Genomic DNA, 23,511 nt, shown 5'->3' on the forward strand with positions numbered 1-23,511 from the left:
TGTGTGCCAGACTGTACATAAGTGTATTAAGGGAATACATGAGAAGGAGCCGGTATCTAGGCAGAAATGCTGGCACCTTATGTTTGTGGGAGTGACTATGCATCGCTGGGAGTAAAAGTGTAATGAATCTTTTTATAGCCGCAGTCCAATAGATAACCTAGAGAGGGGTTGGAATGAGTTGTTAGCTGACAATGTTTCAGGCATGTATTACCAAAGGGTTCATGAGATGCTTGTTCATCACCACCCAACACCCATGTCCCTGCTTGAGTTTGTTTAAGGAGTAATGTAGCTTTGGTAAGAGACCTTCAAGAGGCAGTATTACATAAAACTTTACATTTGAAGGATTCGTTTCATTCAGTTAAGAAGTAGTAGTACTGATCTACACTACAGTCACATTGTAGGAAAATATGCATTTTTTAAATGTTTCATCCCCCTATTTGTTTAATAAATAAAGATTTTAAAAATAACAGGAAAAATTGTGCATGATTGTATGTGCATTTATATAACACAAATGTAGCCAAAAGGGAGAACAGCGCTTTACAGGGCTCAAGGCAAAGATTCAATCGACATGTGATTGAAGGGGTAGCTGGTTTCTAAGAGTGAAAGCCTGTTACTGCATTATGTCAAGTGTTCTTTCAAGAGGTATGTGTAGGAAAGTGCCCCTTTTGGCATGGTTAACCCCCCACCCTGACTTTTGCCCGATATCTTATGTTAATTTGACTGAGTGTGTGCTGCGATCCTGCTAACCAGCCCCAGCACCTGTGTTATTTCCCTAAACTGTACCATTGCTTTCAGAATCAGCACACCTCTAGCACACAGCTAAGTCCCAGGTCAAAGGTACCAGTGGTACCAAGGGCCCTGTGGACAGAGAGTGTCCCTAAGGGCTGCCGCATGTATTATGCCACCCTAAGGGACCCCTCACCAAACACATGCACACTGCCATTGCAGATTGGGTGTGTTGGTGGGAAGAAAAAGGTAAAGTCAACATGGCATCCCTCCGCAGGTGCCATGCCCACCAACCACTGCCTGTGGCATTGGTAAGTTACCCCTCCAGCAGGCCTTACATCCCTAAAGCAGGGTGCACTATACCACAGGTGAGGGCATAGCTGTGTGAGCAATATGCCTCTACAGTGACCTAGTCCATAAACCTGTAAGTGCAGTGTAGCCATATTGAGTACATGGGCTGGGAGTTTGTCATTACAAATTCGACATCTCCATGACGGCTTCACTGAAGTGTGGGAAGATTGGTATCAAACTTCTCAGCTCCATAAACCTACACTGATACACCCAACTTTCTAGTGTGTGGCTAACCAGTTCATGCCAGCCTGCCACTACCAGAAGAGTTTCTGACCCCATGGGGTGAGAGCCTTTGTGCTCTCAGAAGTTAAGGACAAAGCCTGCTCTGGGTGGAGGTGCTTCACAGTTCCCCCCCTGCAGGAAAAGCAACACTTTGCAGCTCTTGCCTTTTGTTCTGCTGCCTCAGGGCACTCCAACTAGAGGAGAGGCCCATCCTCCGGACCAAGCCCCACTTTTTGGCCGCAGGTCCGGCGGGAAAAGTAGTAAACACCAGACACCAGGAAGAGTGTCCCCCTCAGCTGGGACCACCTCTAGGGTGCCCAGAGCTGAGATGAACCCCTCCTGGCAGAATCCTTGTTCTTGTTTTGGAGAGTGATAGCCAACAGGGTAAGGTATGTCCCCCTCTCCCCGAAAGGGAGTGGGCACAGGAAGGGTGTAGCCACCCTCACGGTAATTGGCTACTGCCTTCTGACCCCTGTAACACCCCTAAATCCAGTATTTAGGGGCACCCCTGAACTTTGCTCTTCAGATTCCTGGCGACCTAGAGAAGGAGGAGGGCTGAAGATCCATATTAGCAGTGAAGACCCCAGATGACAAAAGACTTGACCCCAATCCTACCGGCCTGTCTGCAGCTTCAAGACTCCTGCTACAAGACGACGACTCATCCTTCAGGACCAGCAACCTCTACAAAACCCCCAGATGACTGCCTGCCTTCCCTAAAGACCAAGACCTCCGGAGGACAGCGGCCCTGTTCACAAAGAAACCTCCAACCAGGACTCCAGAACACTCCGTATCTGTGAGTTCTGCCCATTCATTGCCCGAGTCCAGGTGGCCCACCTCACCAGAGAGAGTCCCCAGGCAATTCCGACCTTGAGTCCACCCCTGGTTGACACCTCCTGGCCACCAAGACGATGCCTGAAGCCTGAATCCAGAGGACACACCCGACCGCAACTGGATCCAGTGAAGTTACCCGACGCCTAAAGGTACCCCTGCACCCGTGGCCCCCTGGCCTTGGGGAACCCAGCCGACGGTCCATCGACATGTGAACCCAGAGTTTTCCATTGAAAAGCATTGGGCGCCCGATGCTGTGTAGGCACCCTTCACCCGGCTGCCCCCGCGCCGCTGAGGGTGTGTGTTTGATTCCACAGACTATTTTCCTTCAGATTGGGAAAGGGTGTCTATTTTACCACTTTTGAAAAAAAAAAACCTTAGACCCTTGGGCTGAAAAAAAAACTACCGGCCTATCTCCCGACTATCTTTTCTAACAAAAGTTCTTGAAAGACATCTCAATCTCATCCTAACTGAATTTTTGGAGCAATATAACATCATAGGCACAATTTGGCTTCCACAAAGCTCTTAGTATGGAAACTACGCTCCACTCAGTATCTGAAGAAGTCAGAGACACCTTGGAGAAAGATGGGGAGGCAGCAGTGGTCCTATTGGACCTGTCTGCTGCTTTTGATACAGTTAATCATTCCATATTAAAGCAAAGACCTAGAGAAATTGGGCTTGCAGGCCCAGCACTGACGTTAGTAAGCTCCTTTTTAGATGATAGGAGCAGAAGGTTGCCATGGGAACTTCCAAGCCTTTTTCTCTTCCTTGTGAAGTTCCACATGGGTCCTTATTAAGCCCCACTTTATTTAATATCTCCACTTTTTAACCTCATTAGGGACTTTGGCTTCGTGGCCATTTCATATACCAATGATACTCAAATTATTGTACCAACTATGAGTAACACTGAGGAGACTGCTTCCCATTTAAGAAGTTGCATGTCAGCTATTGTTAGGTGGATGAGTGAGCACTATCTAAAATTTAATCCAGATAAAACGGAGGTCTTACTCTTTGATTTTGAGGAAAAGCTATGGGGGACAAGTTGGTAGCCCCATTGTTTAGGACCACCACCCACTCCAGTTAGCAAAGTTAGGAATCTTGGTGTAATGTTTGACTCCAGGCTCACCTTTGTTGAGCATACTAACCAGCCGACATCCCCCTTCTTCTTTATCGTGAAATTGATAAAAAAGATCCTTCCTTTTCTTCCTGGCGACTTACAGAAATCGGTTGTCACTACACTTGTGCATGCTGAATTAGACTATTGTAAAGCGTTATATGCCGGGGCCCAGAGTGGAATCCTCAATAAACTCCAGAGGATTCAAAATACGGCAGTTCACCTGTTAAAGAAATTTAAAAAACATGAGTCAGTATCCAAAGCCAGGGAAGATATCCACTGGCTCCCACTTCGTAAAAGCCCACCAACTTCTCTATTCAGTTAGTCCATTTCCTTTGAAAACAATATTGTCTAGTATGGTCCCACTCTGTCTCTTAGATCTTCGATGGCCAATTTGTTAGCTACTCCCAGAACTGTCAAAAATTCATGGGGTGGCAGAAGTTTTATCTATTATACTTCTCATCTGTGGAACACCATGCATGGTCACCTTAGATGTCAGCCTAATCTGACAACCTTCAGAAAAATACTAAAAACCTGGCTGTATAGTCAGCCATAGTTGCTTCCTTTGCATTCATGTTAGGTGTTTTCTTTTTCTCCTTTCTTATTGCGCAGTTTATGGGTTACTGTTTATTTACTACTTCCATCTTTCTCACACATTTCTTAGCTGTTTGCTATGTGACAGTGCCTAGATGTCTTTGGGCATTTGTTCGCGCTTTTTAAATAAATAAACAAACTCAAACTCAAGAGTTTTCTTCCATTAAGCTCTGTTCTCTGTAATCGGGAGGCAAAGCGTGCTAAATAAATAGACCTATGCAGCCCCTTTGGCTCCAGGACATGGCCCACTCTATCAGCAAAAATGTGTCCAATCACAAAAAATAGACTTTCACAAAGTCTTTAAATCATACCAGTTTTCCTGTTTTCAACATGTACAATCTAACAATCCATAACACCTTACTATTTGTTTGGATCTTAAACCTACTCAGTTAGATTAGAGTTATCCGATTCAACTGTGACCGATATCTTCTATGTACACCAGCATTTATAACCTTTAACTTAGACTGCACTAGCTAAATACTTCAATACTATAATATTGAATCAAGAACTTCCATTTGAGACAAATGGAAGCATTTGATTGAAGGTACTAGCATGCAGTGATTCCTGGCAGCAGAGGTAAAGTGATATTATGTTGCTTCCTCCCATGATAAGAAGTCATATTTCATGAAACTAGAAACCCTCCGTTAGTGATGTACTAGACAGCCACCTAGAACTCCTTTGCCATAGAATACCTAGGGTCTGCTGCTGTTCAGCAAACCAGAGCTTCCTCAATGGTTTCCAAAAGGTTTTTGTCACTGCTTTTGCCCCGATACGTCAAAAGTAATCAGCACAACACACTCGCTTGTTATCCATCATCGTCATGTTTCCCGCTATTGCTTCACACCTAGCAGCTCTATGATTGTAAGCTTATTGACCTTCAAATGTTTCTTACAACCTCAATGCATTCCTTTCATTAGTTTGACATTTCTGATGCTTCTTCTCTTGAGTTTCTTATCACTCTCCAACGCAACCACTAAAAACATCTTAATATCTTAATTTTGGATTGAAAGCCTCTGGTCTGTTTCAGTTACCTTTACACAGGAACTGCTGAATAGATTCTGTGCCATTTAGACACACACTAGGTGGGGGATAGGTCATAACAGCAGCATCAAGTGTCAAGGTCTGCAAGCAAACATAAAACACATGTAATTTCCATCAATACATGAAAACATGAGAGGTACACATTAGGCACAGATGAGGAAGAATAGAAATCATAAGACATAATAAATCATAATAAGTAGGGTTGTTTTGTATATGCTAACACAGCTTTCACAGAACTGCTAATGTCACCAAACAGAGGCTGGAAATCCCACAGTGGCAGGCACGTAATCATTTCAGAGTACAAGTATGAATACCTGACCCAGCCCCAGCTTAAAGACAAACCAAGTAAAACATCTTGCCTGATATGATCACAAACTCCCAAAACGGTATTATACTTTGTAAACAGCAAACATCCATGAATCATTTAATAAACACTTAGAACGTATGCAACCAAGGCAGAAAAGCATAAACAAAAGTAGCAGCTTACTGGAAACAGCATACATGATTTCTAAAAAGTTACTTTTGTTTTTTCTTAAGCAAAACAGGCAATTACAACTTGTGGTTATTAAAAACTGTTTAAAGCTAAACATCCAGCAGTGTGGCCAAGATGATGGGAGAGTAAGCCGTGGGTCCCACCACAGGGATACCCAGCCGCTCATTGACATATTCGGTCAAACCGAACTCATGGAACCTCCTCTTGAGATGCGGAGGTCTCCAGCAAACTTTGACAACAAACAGGGAGCCCAGCCTTCGACATGAGCGCCCAGAGGATATCAAGATGGCGGCACCCGGGTGCTTACAAGTCAGTCCGCTGCTTAGGGCCAATACACCTCCTACTCAGCTGGCCATTCCAGGTGCATTACACCATCCTGCCAAGACTTGTGGTGGACACCAGACGCTGACTTGGACCCCCGCGCACATGTGAGGAGATTAAACCCAGATCTGTGACTGGGGGTGAGTGTTTGCATTGTCAGCACTCCGTCCATCATCCTTTTGTGTTGCTAATTTTGCCCTAAGTGAGAAGGGTATGCCCAGAAGTGGGTCCCTTGCTCACTTTGCCACTGGAATCAAGCTAGCCTGGCTGAAGAAGGGTGATACCCTGAAACCGGTCCCAGGATGCTTGTTTCCAGTCCAGGGAGGACCTGGCCTGGCAGTTCGGGCTGGACTGTTCCCATGAGGGACAAAGTCAAGACTGATTTGTATATGGCTGGGTCCAAACTGGGGTGGCATGGTGAGCAAAAGAACGATGGATTACACCCAGATCTGTGACTGGGGGTGAGTGTTTGCATTGTCAGCACTCCGTCCATCATCTTTTTGTGTTGCTAATTTTGCCCTAAGTGGGAAGGGTATGCCCAGACGTGGGTCCCTTGCTCACTATGCCACTGGAATCAAGCTAGCCTGGCTGAAGAAGGGTGATACCCTGAAACCGGTCCCAGGATGCTGGTTTCCGGTCCAGGGAGGACCTGGCCTGGCAGTTCGGGCTGGACTGTTCCCATGAGGGACAGGGTCAAGACTGATTTGCATATGGCTGGGTCCAAACTAGGGTGGCATGGTGAGCAAAAGAACGATGGATTAAACCCAGATCTGTGACTGGGGGTGAGTGTTTGCATTGTCAGCACTCCGTCCATCATCCTTTTGTGTTGCTAATTTTGCCCTAAGTGGGAAGGGTATGCCCAGACGTGGGTCCCTTGCTCACTATGCCACTGGAATCAGTGTTTGCATTGTCAGCACTCCGTCCATCATCCTTTTGTGTTACATGTGAGGAGAGCCTGTGTTTCTGGGTGTGACCCAAGGGGTGCTGCATCTTACGACCACCTGGGGATGCCACACACAATGCAGCGCCAGCCCGCACACCATGCACGGACAGGAAAACAATTACACGTTATTAATAACAGGCACAAAGTAAAGTATACAGCATCTACTGCTGTTGGTTGCACATGCAAAGTCCCTCCAGTGGAGGCTCCCACTCTTCATTTAAATACAAATGTAAATACAACAAGACGCAGATGTGCTACTGTTTTTTCACACAGGGCACATCTTTAAAAAAAAAAAGCAGTTTGGGGGTAGGTTGCAAAAAAAAAAAAATTGCATTCCAATTTGCAAATTGGTTGAGTCTTATTAGCTGCCTGGCGCACTCTGAGGGTGCCTTTTGCAACAGTATTACTGCAAAAACTTTTGCAACCAGATCATAAGTAGAAACTTCTCAAGACCTGGCTGTTTGAGCAGTAGCAGCACCTCCCTCCACCGCCCCCCTTTTGCCCCCCTCTTCAGCGCCTTGAGACCCTCACGGGTGAGTCGTGCGCTTTCCAAATTCCTGATTGATTGATAAATGTCCTATTTCTGATCAAAGACAAAGAAAGTAGACATTGGTTATGTTGAAGCACCATGCAACAGTGTGAGTGAGCCACACACACTTTTATTGGCAGTAGGTGTGTGAAACCACTGAGCTAGTTTTCGTGCTCAAATGCACAGTTTTCTCCGTTCCTGTAGATGCTGAGTTCTGCATGTTGTAGGGTAAATCACGGAGAGTGCCAGGTGCTTATACCTGCACTTAAAAAAAGTATAGCTCGAGATTTATGCGGCAGGTGCAATCACAGGCTGTGCTATCTTACTGATAAGTGCTCTTCCATGACAAACCATAGAACGAGGGTGCTGCAGCTCAATAAATGTACATTTTAATTTAAGGCCTACTTGTCTCCCGGACAAAAAAATAAATCAAAACCTCTTGCCCCTAGAGGGAATCCCCTATGTTTCGGATGCTGAGCAACAGAAATTCTGTATCCCTGTGCATGACCTATACAAAGGCATGTAATCATATCTCTACATATGTAGTTCACTATGTCATTTTACTCTTCTTACAAATTGTTTGACACCCAGGTTATACGATACAATAAAAACGTCCAGCTCCCTCTCTTGTTTGGCGACAATAGCACTTTATTACTATTGTGCATTGAACACTCCAAATACTACATATGATTTAAACAATTGTAACCTTCTTTTAAATAAAAGATAGGACACACTATTACCCATGCTTGATTATGTTTTAAATCTCTTCTCCCTTGATCCCCTGAGATAAATGTTAAAATTGATTGTAACACCTGTGAATAGACCTAGTTGTGAAACACTAAACAGAAAGTAATTATCTTATATTGTGTGTGTGTGCTGATTACGCAAAGATAATTGATATGGGTAATGGATAGTGCCTGCTCAGTATTATATATATTATGACATTACAAGGCAAAAGAGAGCACATATTGGTCATCTTGTACCTCCAGAGTCCGAACATAGGCCAAGGTCTGTGGTAATTCACGTAGCCTATTCTCACCGATACTGAGTGTGCGTAAACTTCGAAGTCCGTCAACTTTGCTGGGTAATGCTTTTAATTTGTTACCTAGAGAGAAACAGTGCTAGTTACTCAAACTCATTTACTTGTTAAAAACTGGGAGGAATTTAAGATTACAATATGAAGAAAATACATAATATTAATATGTTGGTGGGGCTAGGCACCTAAAAGCAGCATAGAGCTACAGAAAGAAATCTAATTAAAGAATTACAAAATATGCAAATACATCAGAAGCTACCATTCCAACTTTATGATCTAAGGGTATTCATACAGGTGTGTTTGATGAAAGCATGCTTCAAGTACGTGTGCTATTCTGAAGAGTCCAGTTATCAAGCTATGAACAATAAAACTCCATCGACCACTTTCCACACCTCCATCTGGAAATCGACTTTTATATTTTTTTTTGCTACTCCCAACTTACTTTTCGATTGTTTCTTGCACACCAAAATCATATTTATCCATCTCTCACTGCCACTTTAAGTCACAGAGGTGGAGATGATGCATTCTGTGCCACTACATGAGAGGATGTGTATCACACACTACGGGAGTAGTAGAGTCTGGTGTCAAGAAATCTGCTAAAATGTGGAAGGAAAATACTGATCAGCCCATCAAGTGGTGGGGAAGAGATTGGGATCTTTCTGTCCACAGCAGAGTTAGCGTGCAATCCTTTGGGTGGAACAGGATACACTTAACTCCATTATTTCTAGGAGTACTGATGATTGTGTCAGACTGTTTTACCCTCTGAGAGCTGAATTTCAATCTGCAATAAATTATAGCTACAACACGAGTCACAAATTCAGTTAACTTTTTCAAAGTGTTTTAGCTAGTTAATGTAGTGAATCATACTGCATATGTTGGTTTCTATTACACAAACTAGCAACCCAAACAGAGACATAAAAAGCAGAAGAGTTCGAATTTTCAACATGTAGTCTTTAGTGATTTGTTAGTGACACTGGCAAAAGAAATACCGAAATAAATGTATAATGCTGGAAGGTTAAGGTGTACAAATTAATAATGGTATTGGAAGCCTGAGCTCAATATGTAGATGTGATTTAAAATATGAGATTAAGCAAGCAACACTTTTGTACTCGATATCAACTTTTAGATTAAAAAAATATAAAATGTCAGTTACATTTGAGGGAACAGCACGTGAGATTAGATGAATATCCAGTTATGAGTTACAGCAAATAATTGGATGATGGTTTAACTGTCTGGAGACAGACGTTCCACTAGTAATGAGGCATGTAATTTCCTGAATGTAAAATATACAGCTACCTTACAGATATGAAAGATATAACATAGTTCAGTAACAGAAATGAGTTTGAAAACTGATGTAACTTTATACAAATACTATATTTCACACTATGATTCTATCACCTTTAAGGTAGAAAATAGTAAACTATACTGCTCCAAGTAGCTTTTCTGGTAATTCAATATTATCCTAGGCTTAAAATGGATATATTTGTTGTCTAATGGAAGATAAGGAATATTATTTGAAACAGGATACATACATAAGCCTAGGGCATGCAAGTAATATGAAAGGATCAACTAAGTGTGAAATCAAACAGAAGTCGGTTACTTTCCTCCAACTCTGTCATAACGTATGAAATGGTTTTAATTAATGTTGGCAGAATGGAAAAATAGATAAAAACATTCAGAATATATCACTTGTGGTAATGTGCATAAGACCTATTGTTAAATGCACTATATGATGAATTAAGCAATATATTCTTGAGAAATGCTTACAATAAATGAATGTATATAAGCTTGTGACTTTATGTCATAGAATCACTAATCGTAAAAGCATTGGCATCTAGTGCTCTTGCTAACCAATCAGTTTCTTAAAATTCTTTTTTGAAGAAATTAGAAATTGATAAATTTTTATATGCAGTCCCTTGGTAATGTTCTAATTTCTCATCCCCGGTAACATACAATTTGACATCAATAAAGTTCTGCCCTAACACCGTGTACATACTATGGCCTGCCTCGAAACCTGAGAAGGTAACCCTCTGAACTTCTGAAAGTGTTCATACCTTTTACATTGAGAGTCTGAAGCTGCACAAGTTCGCCTATAGAGTCAGGGAGGAAAGACAGCTGGTTTCTTTCCAAGTTTAATACCTATGAGAGAAACAATGCTGGGTCAAAAAGCGCAATAAATGGCAGCGTTGTAAAAAGATTAGGCCTCAAGTTCACATACAAGCATTTCACAATATGACTGTATAAAAGGCCTACTTTTTCAAGGTCATTATTCGTCAAGAAAAGACTTTTGGGTAAGGTTCCTTATATTTGTTAAATAAGGTGTATTTGGGTGTGTTTTGTTAGCCAGGATAAAGAAACAGATAGGCCATCCGGGCCTGGCTCGATGAATCAGTTCTATGCATAGCGCATGTTCACAGATGATAATAGCAGTAATGAGATTTTATGGCAACACAGGAGGCTAGCATTATGCATAAACCCTTTTGTTCACCACTTCCAAGCAGCAACCTTTTAGGCTTAATAATAGAACTGAGGATGATAACATATACAAACTAGAACTTTCAGTCCATAAAACTCCCCAACAGTCCAACCATCCTCCTCTTTAGTCTGCGGCTTCTGAGCAGATAAATACACCTTACATTCGTTCTGTAGAGAGATTATTATATTGGTATTTTTAAGTATATAGTGTTTGGTTTTATTAATAGTATGTTTGATCTAATTTTAATAAAGATGTAATGTCAGAACCCAATTTATGAATCTGCAATATGCTTAGATATTTTAAGGTAAGCGTAAGCTTTTATAAATAAAAGGATGTTGTTCTTATGTGAAGGCGCAATTTTTTTTTATATATATATGTGTGTATATATATATATATATATATATATATATATATATATATATATATATATATATATATACTGGAAGATGCAGGATCACAAGAAAACAACAGCCAGCCAGGGCAAAAATCTGGATCCCAAAGGATACAAAGAGCCACAAGAAAATGTAATATCCAAGAAAGAAGTGACTCAAACAGATGATCTCATTAAAGAACAAAAATATAACGTTGTAGTAGAAATATATTTTTGTTCTTTAATGAGATCATCTGTTTGAGTCACTTCTTTCTTGGATATATATATATATATATATATATATATATATATATATATATATATATATATATATATATATATATATATATATAGACACATATATAAGTTGAGTAACAGGTAGCAACTTTAGGAAATATTTTCTTTTTTTTTAAAAGCAAATTTAAATTGTAACAACATCGGGGACTATGAAAGATTCCTCCTGCGCCAGGCTCGACAAATAACCGATGAGTCAGTTGATGTGTTCTACACCAGACTCAAAGAACTAGCGAGCACCTGCACACTACCCGATGAAGACGACGAGGTCAGAGCACAGTTCATCCAGGGGTGCTCGTCATCAAAACTCCGAGAACGCATACTACAACAGCCAAATATGACTATGAAGGACATACTAACGTTAGGGCGGTCACAAGAGCTTGCGCGGGCCCGCGCAGCACATATGGAACAACCATCGACAGCCCAACCGAAGGCCGAAACTGCAAACGCAGTAACAAAGGTGTCCACGCGACGCAAAGACACCTACAAAGGAAAACCCACAAGCAGAAAGTGCAAATGGTGCGGAGGACCAGCACCACACCAAACAACTTGTCCAGCGTGGGGGAAAATGTGCAGTGCTTGCGGAAAGATGAACCACTTCGCCAAAGTGTGCAGGTCAACTCCAAAACAGTCGACTGTAGCCCCCAAGACCACGGTCAAAATGGTGAACACCACCTGGGACCCCGATTCAGAGAGCGACACCGACAACGAATCTCACGTGGTGCACATTATACACACCATAAAAGGCCGGCGACTCCCCACTTGCAAAGTAAAAATCCAAGGCACACAAGTGTCAGCGTTGGTAGACACCGGGGCATCAATAAACTTAATGGCCACAGATGTGTACGACGCCCTACCTAAACCATTGCCACCACTAACACCCACAAACGTCCAAGTGTTCGCTTTCGGGCACAGCCAACCTTTACAAATAGCAGGGATTTTCACCACCGAGGTCAGCCATGACGACACCACAAAACCCACAAAAATATATGTATCCAAGGACGGAACAGGTTTTCTACTAGGCTGCCAGACTGCCCAGGACCTCGAACTGGTCCATTTTGCTTTCAGCATACACGCACATGCGTTACTCCAGCTCACACAAGAGTTCAAGACTCTTTTTGACGGTATCGGATGCCTCAGAGGGCCCCCCCTACGGCTACACATAGATGAGTCGGTCACACCTACAGCGCTCAGACACCGCCGAGTCGCTTTCCACCTCCGCCCCAAAGTGGAACAGGAGCTCCACATGCTGGAGCAAGCAGGGATCATCGAAAGGGTCACTGGGCCCACACCGTGGGTATCCCCGATCGTAGTGACAAAGAAGCCTAAACAACCCGACGCGGTCAGAATTTGCGTGGACATGCGAATACCAAACCTTGCAATAAAGAGAGAGCGCCACCTTACACCCACAATCGACGATATCCTGAGCGAATTGACAGGGTCTTGTTGGTTCTCGAAGATGGATCTCCGATCAGGATACCACCAGATCATGCTACACCCCGAATCGAGGCCCATCACCACCTTCTCCACACACAACGGCCTATGGCGCTACAAAAGACTGAATTTTGGTATCTACAGTGCCGCAGAAATATTCCAGCAGGTGATCAAAGACGTCCTACATGACCTCCCAGGAGTACTGAACGTCAGCGACGACATTTTAGTTCACGCCCCGACTATCGGAGAACACATGAAACGACTGCGAGCTGTCTTCGCAAGACTTCAAACAAAAGGTTTGACGCTCCACAGAGACAAATGTGAATTCCTCAAGGAAGAAATCTCTTTTTTCGGATATCGATTCTCAAAACAAGGAGTCGGGCCCGATCCGCAGAAGGTCAAAGACATCCAGGACGCCCCAGCACCAACAACAGTCACAGGAATAAGAAGCTTCTTGGGAATGGTCACGTATTGCGGGAGGTTCATGAAGAATTTGTCCGACATCACGGGGCCCCTAAGGAAGCTCACACAGTCCGCCCAACCGTGGGTATGGGAGAACGAGCAAGAGACCGCATTCCAGGCCACCAAAGATGCACTCTCAGCAGACACCACCCTAGCATTCTTCGACCCTCGACGACAATCACAGCTTGTAGTAGACGCAAGCCCCACGGGGCTAGGGGCTGTACTGGGTCAGAAGCAAGATTGTGGTGGGTGGGCCCCTATCGCCTTTGCAAGCCGCACACTCACACCCACGGAGCAAAGATATTCCCAAATCGAAAGAGAAGCCATCGCCATCCACTGGGGTTGCCGACACTTCCACCTGTACCTTTATGGAAATTCATTCTCAGTAGTGACAGACCACAAACCTCTACTTCCGCTGTTCAAAGGGTCATCATCCAAGCCACCCCCTAGAATTGAAAAGTGGATCCTGCAATTACAAGAATACGACTTCACACTCACATATCAGCCCGGCACAAAGAACCCAGCGGATTTCCTCTCCAGGCACGCACGCCCAGCCACTTCAAAGGAAATCGAGGAAGCCAAAGACACAGAAGAATATGTGAGACTGGTAGTAGAAAGAGCACGGCCAGCACCCATACCACTCAAAGAGGTAGTGGAGGCAACCAAACGGGATGAGTGCCTGCAGCTAGCAATAGCGGCAACCCGTACTGGAGAATGGAGACCCCTCCAAAGGCCGGACTCATTCCGCACGCAGCAGGCCCAAGCTTGCCTGCATGCACTATTCAACGTGCGCCAAGAACTGTCTGTAAGCAAGGAAGGCTGTCTACTCAGAGGATTCCGCCTAGTTATTCCAACTAGCCTCACCGACAGAGTAGTGTCTTTGGCACACGAAGCACACCAAGGGGTTGTCAAATCCAAAAGCCGCATCAGGAACAAAGTCTGGTTCCCAGGCCTGGACAGACTAGTGGAAGACACAGTCCAGAGGTGCATGGCCTGCCAAGCCAGTGGCAACCCCGACCCCCCCGCACCCGTCATAACGGAACAAGACCCGACGGCACCATGGGAACGAGTGAGCGCCGATTTTGGCCACCTGCCAGACGGGTCACACATGCTCATTATGATAGACGATTTCTCACGGTATCCAGAGGTTGAAGTGTTAAAGTCAACGTCAGCACAAGCAGTCATTCCCAAAGTAGAGAAGCTCATGGCCACTCACGGGTTCTTCGGCAAAATCCGCACAGACAACGGACCCCCGTTCAACAGCAGCGAGTGGGAACAGTTCCTAGAGTCCACAAACACAAAACACAGACGCATCGCCCCGCGGTGGCCACAAGCAAACGGCGAGGTGGAGAGGTTCGTGAGAACCCTCAATAAGGTAATCCGCATAGCAGTGGCGGAAGCTAGAGACATTGAAAGAGCGATCTACGTGTTCCTAAGGGAGTACAGAGTAACACCACATGCCACCACAGGAGTCACGCCCAGCCGGCTCTGTTTCGGCAGAACAGTAGTAGACGCCATCCCGCACCACCCGTCCTGGGCAGTAAACACACCGCCACCCAGTAAATCAGCAACCAGGAGGAGTGCCGCAAATAGGAATGCATCCCGGAAAAGAGGGGCCAAGCATACAAGGATGCAAGTAGGAGACACGGTGTTAGTGAAAGACCGCCACCCGGGTAGCAAATTCCGACTACCTTTCGAAGTCAAACCGTGGACGGTGATCACAGTAAAAGGCACAATGGTGACGGCCCAGAGAGGCCAAGAAAAAGTAACCAGGAATGTGGGTTTCTTCAAGAGGCTAATCCCACAAACATCCAGCGGAGAGGGCATGAGCTACGCAGAGACAAGAGCCGAATCAGACACAGAGCCAAATGACTGGAGTCTCACACAAGATGAGCCAGGACACAGCCAGGGGCAATCAAGAGACCGACCAACATCGGAACAAAGGGAAGCACAGGCGGCAGAATCAGAAACGTCTGGACCGAACAGAGAAGGAGCACGAACATCAGGGCGGTCGGGAGCAGAGAGATACTCACTACGGCACAACCCTGGGCCTTCACGACGGTATGCAGACTTCGCATGCGACTGATCCGTCCTGCATGCTGATCGGTGGACGTTGAGCTATCCCAGCTACCCAGTTCAGTTTTGTTTGACGTTTTAATCTACACCTTTCCCCTGTTGGGGAGGGATGTAGTGTTGACGGCGGAAGTGGTCAACACCAGGAGGAGGAAGCAGGAGAGGGGGGTTTAGAGCCCGACCCCTCCGAAATAGGTGCAAGGTGGTTTGCACCATTGGCGGGAGGGGGAAGAGCATAAAAGGGGTATGGGAAGAGCGGGAAAGTCAGTGACGTGACGGAGTATGAGGAAGAATAAAGCAAAGTTAAAACACACGCGACTCAGTGTGTTTCATTTGAATAGGCCGCGCACTAGCCGACCAGCGCGACGCTACAGTCGGGATCAATGCCCCGCGATTTAGCTCGAGGCTTCAGTCCTTGTGTAGGACTATCAGCCGCAGCGCGTGAGCAGTGAAGTGTTGCCATTGCCGCCTGCAAAGTATGTGAGGTTGCGTGGCCTGCTCGCTAATCAGTTCCGACGAGCATGTGACCTCGAATACTGGTTTTTCAGGAATTAGGCGGCAGGTATATAACAAAATAAGCTGCAGCATCTCCTACCTGCCATAGCGTATCTCTTGCCTAGTGCGGCCGGTATAAATAAATACAACTCTCCTACCTGCCACGGCGCCTCTCCTGCCTAGCGGGGCCAGCATACATAAATACGGCCGTAGCATGTCTCCTGCACTCGGAGACGAAATAAGCCGCAGAGCGTTTCCAGTTTGGGAGATGGGTTACTTTGGCATTGATTAAGATTAAACAAATAAAGAACAGGAACCAGGAAGTAAAAGAGAAGATTCTTCTTTAGCTTATCTACTTCATTATTTGGATCTTCTTGAAGGCTGAACAGAACATTGATCAGGATCGTTTCAGACAGTGCTCTGGAGGTGCTATAGCCACGTTTCCTATTCAGATAAGTATATTGTTTGAAAGTAAGGATATATTTTTTGTCAAAGTGAACATATATATTATAAATAAATGATACCCTGACATTATGTCAGAGGAGCAGTATGGATAAGATATGCCGGAGGAAAGAATGAGCGATATCATAAGCAGGAATCAAAGGAGAGTGTAAAGGAGACAGTCTGTAATTTATTGAAGAATAAAAAAAAAAGGGAATGGATGATGATGAAGAATATTGTACTTTTTCTGAAGAGGAAGGTTCTGCTAATAAGGGACCCCAAGATTATGATGATGGGGTGTGTGTGTCTATATATATATATATATATATATATATATATATATATATATATATATATATATATATATATATATATATATATATATAGACACACACACACACACACACACACACACACACACTCTGGAATAGAGTTTGGAGAAAGGGAGACTTCCTCGCAAAAGATTAAGAAATGTATGAAAAACCCTCTAGGACAGAGAATGTTTGACCCTAAAGAGATATGACACCCAAGGAGCTCTGACTGGTGGCCTATGGGAGCATCCAGCGGTCTATGTGAAGAACAAAATTAGAAAGCCTCAGGAGGAGGAAAGGAATATAATGAGGGCTGAGTGTTCAAGGCCAGTAATTGGAGATAAAGTCCCTATGACACCAAATTTAGACTTGAAACTTATTACATACCTGTTTAAACTTGGAAGGGATCCAACAAAGGGTCTAGAACATTTGCTGAAATAAAGCAAAGACAAATTATTGGATGTTCTGGAGCCTCTAACACATATTTTTCATTTAGTAGACGATGCATAAATGGAGGTGAGATTGATCTAGAGTTACTCAGAGGTTGGAGTCAATGGGCAATCTGTTTTCTTGGGATCGCTCATGCTAGTATTGTAGCAGAGAGAAACAAGGCAGTATTATTTAGGACCAGCCCAAAATTGGGGGATCTGCCTAGTAAGGAAAATGACGAAGATACTGAGGGACATCTCTTCAGAGAACGTATGGTCAAAACTTTAGGAACGTTTGTGGCTACGTTCGCAGCTTTGGACAAGCACAAACTTCCATGCCAACGTTTTTCAGGGCAAATAATTTATATCAGAGGGCTGGAAGGGAATGTCAACCTTCTGGCCACTAATATTATAAGACCCAAATGGGTTATGGAAGAATGAATTACTCAAGGTACATCAAGTTTCTACCCCCAGAGGGGAAGAAGCAAGAGAGTAGGATTTACAAGAGGAAGAGGACTTCAGTCTTCCTCAACCGGTGAGTATGGAGATAACTTCTGGTTCTTCCCAGTTACAGTTGGGAGGAAGGTTGAGATTTTTCCTAAAAGAATGGGAGGAGATAACACAAGACCGATGGGTCCTAACAACAGTAAGTGGTTTCAAAATAGAGTCTGAGAGTATCACTATACAGGTTAAGGAACCAAGGGAACTTCAGTTCAGAGAAGAACAGAAGGAGGTGGTAAGAGAAGAGATATTACAGATGTTAAGGAAGGATGCAATAGGACAAGACAAAAAGAAGAAAGAGGTTTTGTGACAACCTTATTTTTAGTAAAGAAAAAAAACAAAGGTTGAAGGCCAGTAATAAATCTTTGTCAGGTGAATCAGTACGTGACTTACCATCACTCAAGATGAAGGGCAAACATATGTTGAGTGGTATTTTACAGGAGAAGGATTGGTTGGTGATTTAAAAAATGCTTATTTCACTATCCCCATGGAGAACGAGAATCTGAGAGTTTTACAGTTAGGTGGAATGAGAAACCTTACTAATTTAAATGCCCACCCTTTGCGCTTTCATTAGCAACGTGGTGTTTTACAAAGGTTTTAAATCCTGTTGTGGGTCTGCTGAGAGAACAAGAGGTAAGGATGGTGATTTATCTGTAGGACATCCTTGTCACGAACCAGGATACAGAGGTCTAGGAGAAATATTTTAATATGGTAGACAGTTATTAGAGAAATTGGGACTAGTAGTGAATATGGAAAAATGAATTTTGATCCCGGCTCAGCAATTGGAGTTTTTGAGATTCATTATAGACACAGTAATGGTGAAGCTAAGGTTGCCGGAGAGAAAGGTAAAGTTGATAAAGAGAGAAGTGGGTCAGTTACGTATGAACCAGGAAGTATCACTGAGGGATGTAGTTTGAGCAGTAGGTCTTTTGTCTTCAATTCAGGCTGTTTTCCCAGGTGCTTTGCATTAAAGAGCTCGCCAGAGGTAGAAGAGTTCAGGTTTGTCAAAGAACTTATGGTACGCAGACAAAGTGAGAGTGTCGGAAGAAGCGAAGGAGGAGTTAACCTGGTGGTTGGACAATGTGGAAGCATGGAATGGTTGTGCAGTGTTTATAATAGTTTCAGATAATGTTTTCAATTTGGATGCAACACATTCGGATGGGGTGCAATGTGTCAGGAGACTGGAGGGAAAAGGAACATTTCAGAGTAACAAGAGCATATAAATTCTTTGGAGATGAAAGCAGGTTTCCTTGCACTGCGCAGCTTCAGGGAGTCGCTGCAGGGTCGTTCAGGCCTTCTGAGGATGGACAACGTAAGTGCAGTGTCTTATATAAACAAACTTGGAGGAAGCAGGTCCAAGAAATTAACAGAGATAGCAAAAGAAATGTGGGAATTTTGTCAGGAACAGGAGATAAATTTGACAGCACTGTATTTACTAGGGAAGGAAAATGTAATAGCAGATTGGAATTCCCGTTTTATCAAGTATTACAGAGAACAGATGTTGATCAAAGAGATTTTCAGGGAGATAGAGTATTGTCTCGGTCCAATAGAAGGAGACCTCTTTGCATCTCGATTAACATTCCAGAAGAAGGATTATTTTAGTTGGCATCCAGATGAATTAGCAGTGGAAGTCTTTACTCAGAACTGGGAAGATTTGAAGGGGTATGCGTTCCCACCTTTTACCATGTTTCAGAGGATGTTATTTCAGGTGAGGAGACAGAACTGTCAAGTGGTTTTAGTGGCACCTTTCTGGAACACTCAGATTTGGCTCCCGCCAATTTTAGAGATGGAAGTAGAATTCCATTACTAATAACGTGTTTCAAGGAAATGTTGAAAGGTGTAGACTGAGAAGAACATCCTCTTGTGGAAGAAGGTATGCTCAACCTTCTAGCTTGGAAGCTATCAGGAGTACAGAAAGATTTAGAGGACTTTCGGGGAAGACTTCAGAGCTCCTCGATGAGTCGTGGGCATCAGGAATGATGAAGAAGAGGTACCCAGGAACATGACATGTTTGAGCACGATGGTGGGTGGAATGAAGTTTGGATCTAGAGGAAGCAGATGAGGATGAGGTGGCTAATTTCTTTTCAGATTTGTATGATCAGGGTTTAGCGTACAGCACTCTGAATTGCAATAGATCGGCTAAAGCGGCAAGCTATTCTCTTTTGGAGGGTTTGTCTGTTGGTAAGAGTCCGTTGGTGTGTGGAGTGATGAAAGGTACTGGTTTCAAAAGACCTACCAAGTCAAGATATGATTAATTATGGGATGTGAATTCGGTTTTGACTTTTTTTTTCTTTTAAGTTGGCCAATGAATAGGTATTTAGGTCTGAGGGAGTTGTCATGGAAGTTGGCAACTTTATTGTGTTTGATATCTTTTAGAAGGATATCAGATGTTCAGGCATTTGATTTGAGAAGTAGATTATTCCAACCTGAAGGAGTTTTGTTTGAGGTATGGATAAGGACTAAAATCATGTCACAGTCTGTGTTTTATCCATACTTTGAGGAAAGGCCAACATTTTGTGTTATATCAAGGAATATGAGAGGAGGATGGAAGAGTTTATAGCTGATGGTGTAACTCAGCTGTTGATTTCTTATGTGAAGCCTTTTAAAGCAGGTTCAGTGGCATATATTGCATGTTGGGTGAAGAATGTTATGAAAGAAGCCGGAGTGGATGTGGAGAGGTTTAAAGCACAATCTATAAGGGAAGTGATGTCTTCACAAGTGTTTTGTACAGGGGGAAGATTGGAAGAGATATTGAAAGCCACAGATTGGTCTAATTCAGGGATATTTTAAACCATGAGAGCATGTATCTAGTTCTATATTAAGAAGCTTTGAACATGCATGATGTTAGCCTCCTGTCTTGCCATAAAATGCAGATTCTCAGTTTTCAGCAAATCATGATTTTATTAAAGACAAGGGGGCTAGCATTATCCCTCCCTCCTTCTCTTGGGGGGAAGAAAGTAGAGATGATATGCAATTTAATAAAATGTATATACATTGTTCAAATTATTACAGTGATGATTTTGTACTTAGGATTTCAGTAGACACATTAAAGGAAATGATATAATAGTTATATGAATTATGTTTTCTTTAGATAATTAAAGTTTCATATTGAAAGAAATTGCACAAGAACAGAATGTTGGAGTGTTGGGGAGTTTTATGGACTGAATGTTCTGTTTTGTTTATGTTGTCGTACTTGGTTCTATTATAAAGCTTTGAAGGGTGCAGCTTGGAAGTGGTGAATAAAAGGGTTTATGCATGCTAGCCTCCTTATCTTTAATAAAATCACGATTCTCTAATCATTAAAACTATGAGAATCAGCATTTTGCATGCTAGGCATTTGGATTTTTCCCATGATGACTCTGTAATCAGACACTTCTGGTTAGCCATTGTATTAGTTTGTTTACATTCATGGGTTTTGGGCACAAAAACTAAGCCAGTACCAGCTAGTTTGCTTTCCTGCTCTAATCATCTGCTACACAGTTGCACACACAAACAGGTTTGTGAATCAAGCTCGTTGTGGGACTTCTGTTTCGTTCGTATGACAATAAAACAAAGATTTGCATATGATTGAAATTCAACAATCCTAGTACATCGTCAGTACTGTCACATCCATTTCTGCAGACCATCAAGGGCAGATAAAGTAAATTGTCTTAAACTCACCTCCATAAAATGGAGGTAAGTGTGGTGTTTGAAAATAAGACAGGGCTTTTAAGTACCAGCATGGCCATATTTCTTTTTATCAATGACAAAATAAGCATAGGTTGTGCATGTGGCAGGCATCTCCAAGGGGGATGCTACAGACCTTAACAATAGCACATGATATGAATATAAACAGATTGCTTAAGACCCTCAATGGAGCAACTTCAAGCTCCTCCCTGCTAGCCCTTACATTCTTCAATTGTTATCAAACAGGTAATATTGTAAATCTATATCCTTGATTAAAGCGTTCACAAGTCTGGGTAAGTATTCAAATATTATGCTGAGGTTTTAGCTGTAACAATAAAATAAGTTTCTCTTTTGGGAACAAAATGGACTACCACAAGAGCAGACGTCATTGCTCAGTTTTTGGGGACTAGAAAATTACATGTGACTCCAGCTTATCTGCGACTGCTATGGCATGATGCTGCATTTAATCCACATCAGAGGAAATTGTTCATGTTCTGGCCGAGTGTATTGTCATTTTAAAGGTTGCAAAATGCTGAACAATCATCGTCATATAAATTTATTATACACTGCTTTATAGTAAAAAATAATTCTTTTTCCGCTAGTGTTGCTGGTATAATTAAAATTGTGGCAATCTTATACCTAACTCAGCATAAACGAAACCTGGGTCCTGAGTACTAAAAAGCAAAGTTAATCATAGAGCTTTTGCCTTAAAAACATGTATTACTTTATATACATACTCACAATACCCCAAACCAATCAAAAATGCAGTTTCATTTACTAATGACAGAGATATGCTAACAGTAATTCTTGTGTATGAAGGTGACCTTTTGTGCCAACTTAGGCCATGTGAGTTTAAGTGTATTTAATTAGGCTGTTACTGTTAAATGTCTAATTGCAGAGCTAAAAGCAGTGGATGGATACTTTATTGGAATATGCTATGAAAGAAGTTGTATTTTGGAAGACTTGCACATTTGAAGGTTTATCAGCAAGCGGGTCTACATACTGATAATCTATGAAATTAAATGTTTGGTATAGTATTCCTTGCTTACATCCTGTTGACAATGTATTTGATTTTTCACTTCACTTCATTTTATTATTTCGTTTTCCAATAAAAATACAATCTACTTTCTTTGCTGATTATACAAATGATATCATGGTAAGTGAAAATGTACGGTATATGGCGCACTGATTGCTGCTAAAAAAAAAAAAAATCTACGTTGTTGTATTTGGGCTTTACCACATTTTATTGAAGCATGTAATTTCAATGTATACTAAAAGTGCTCTAATTGCCAGTGTAACATTTTTTGAAATAACAGTCATACTTCTGCCCAACACCATTAGAAAATGCGACTCTGGCTTGATCTCCCAGGCTAGTGGTAGTGTTGGCAATCTAAGGCAAGTCTGTTAAATGACCTATCACCTTGGTGCTGGGGGAAATACAAACATCCACTTTGAGTCCCAGAAGGCAGGCAGGTGATTTTTGTAATTGTAATAACTCCTGGTGCCACATAGGTCCTGAGTAGTACTGTAATACCTGATCCCGGCAGGCCTGGGTCTGGTGTTACTGGGACTTACACGTGAGAATATGGGACAAGTGACTAAGGCTCACAAAATGATACTGTCTGATGTGCTGGGATTACTAAACGGCTGACTGTGACTCACAGGGAAAAGCAATTTCGAACAAAGTGCTATGGATCAATAACGTGTGACAGGCCCAGGAATGGAGAACCTATCAGATTGCTTGAGGCCTGTTTAGCAAACTGTGGGGCTCCCTGTTGCCTGGGTGATATATCATTGGACCATTACTATCCATCAAGATTCACATCACTCCAGATGTTCGAATAGACAGGGGCACGGACAGGCACGCTGCAAAGGACGGATGGTGGTGATAGGCACTTCCTGCAATCTGGTGATATACATATAATGTTGGCAAGGGACACACTATTAGGGGAGGGGTGAGAGAGGTTTTATATTTCTCATTATTTAATGTTACTGTTTACTTGAGGTAAAGGCTAAGTTTAACATATATATTATTATATAATAATTATTTATCGATACTTGAAATACCAATAATATGTTGAAAAATCACCCAAAGTTGCTGCATGGCCCTTGTTTAAGCAATACAGTCACTTGAGACAGCACATGTAGGAAGACAACTCATGGTCTGAGAAACAGAACCACTCTGATCCTCACTTATCTGAGAAAAAAATATCACTCAGAAGAGACATTCTATCTATCCCTTATCAAGACACTACATTTTTCAGCGAAGTGAACCAATGCAGGGATGAGTGTCTGAGGAAGGACACCACATTACTCCACAGATAATTAATTTAGCTCCCAAATAAAGGAGGATACCATAAAA

At 42.7% G+C, this 23,511-nt stretch overlaps 1 protein-coding gene across 1 annotated transcript in view; it reads right to left on the reverse strand.

Moving 5' to 3' along the window:
* The window catches only part of LRSAM1 (leucine rich repeat and sterile alpha motif containing 1), a 233,945-nt gene that overhangs the window by 136,631 nt on the left and 73,803 nt on the right, over positions 1–23,511 (reverse strand). The window contains exons 7-9 of the mRNA XM_069241372.1: positions 10,253–10,337; positions 8,146–8,267; positions 4,867–4,957 (exon numbers count right to left, since the gene is read on the reverse strand). Coding sequence (XP_069097473.1) covers positions 4,867–4,957; positions 8,146–8,267; positions 10,253–10,337 — 298 coding nt within the window. The remainder of the gene's footprint in view (positions 1–4,866; positions 4,958–8,145; positions 8,268–10,252; positions 10,338–23,511) is intronic.

This window comes from Pleurodeles waltl, chromosome 6 (genome assembly GCF_031143425.1).
Source record: "Pleurodeles waltl isolate 20211129_DDA chromosome 6, aPleWal1.hap1.20221129, whole genome shotgun sequence".
Lineage (NCBI taxonomy): Eukaryota > Metazoa > Chordata > Amphibia > Caudata > Salamandridae > Pleurodeles > Pleurodeles waltl.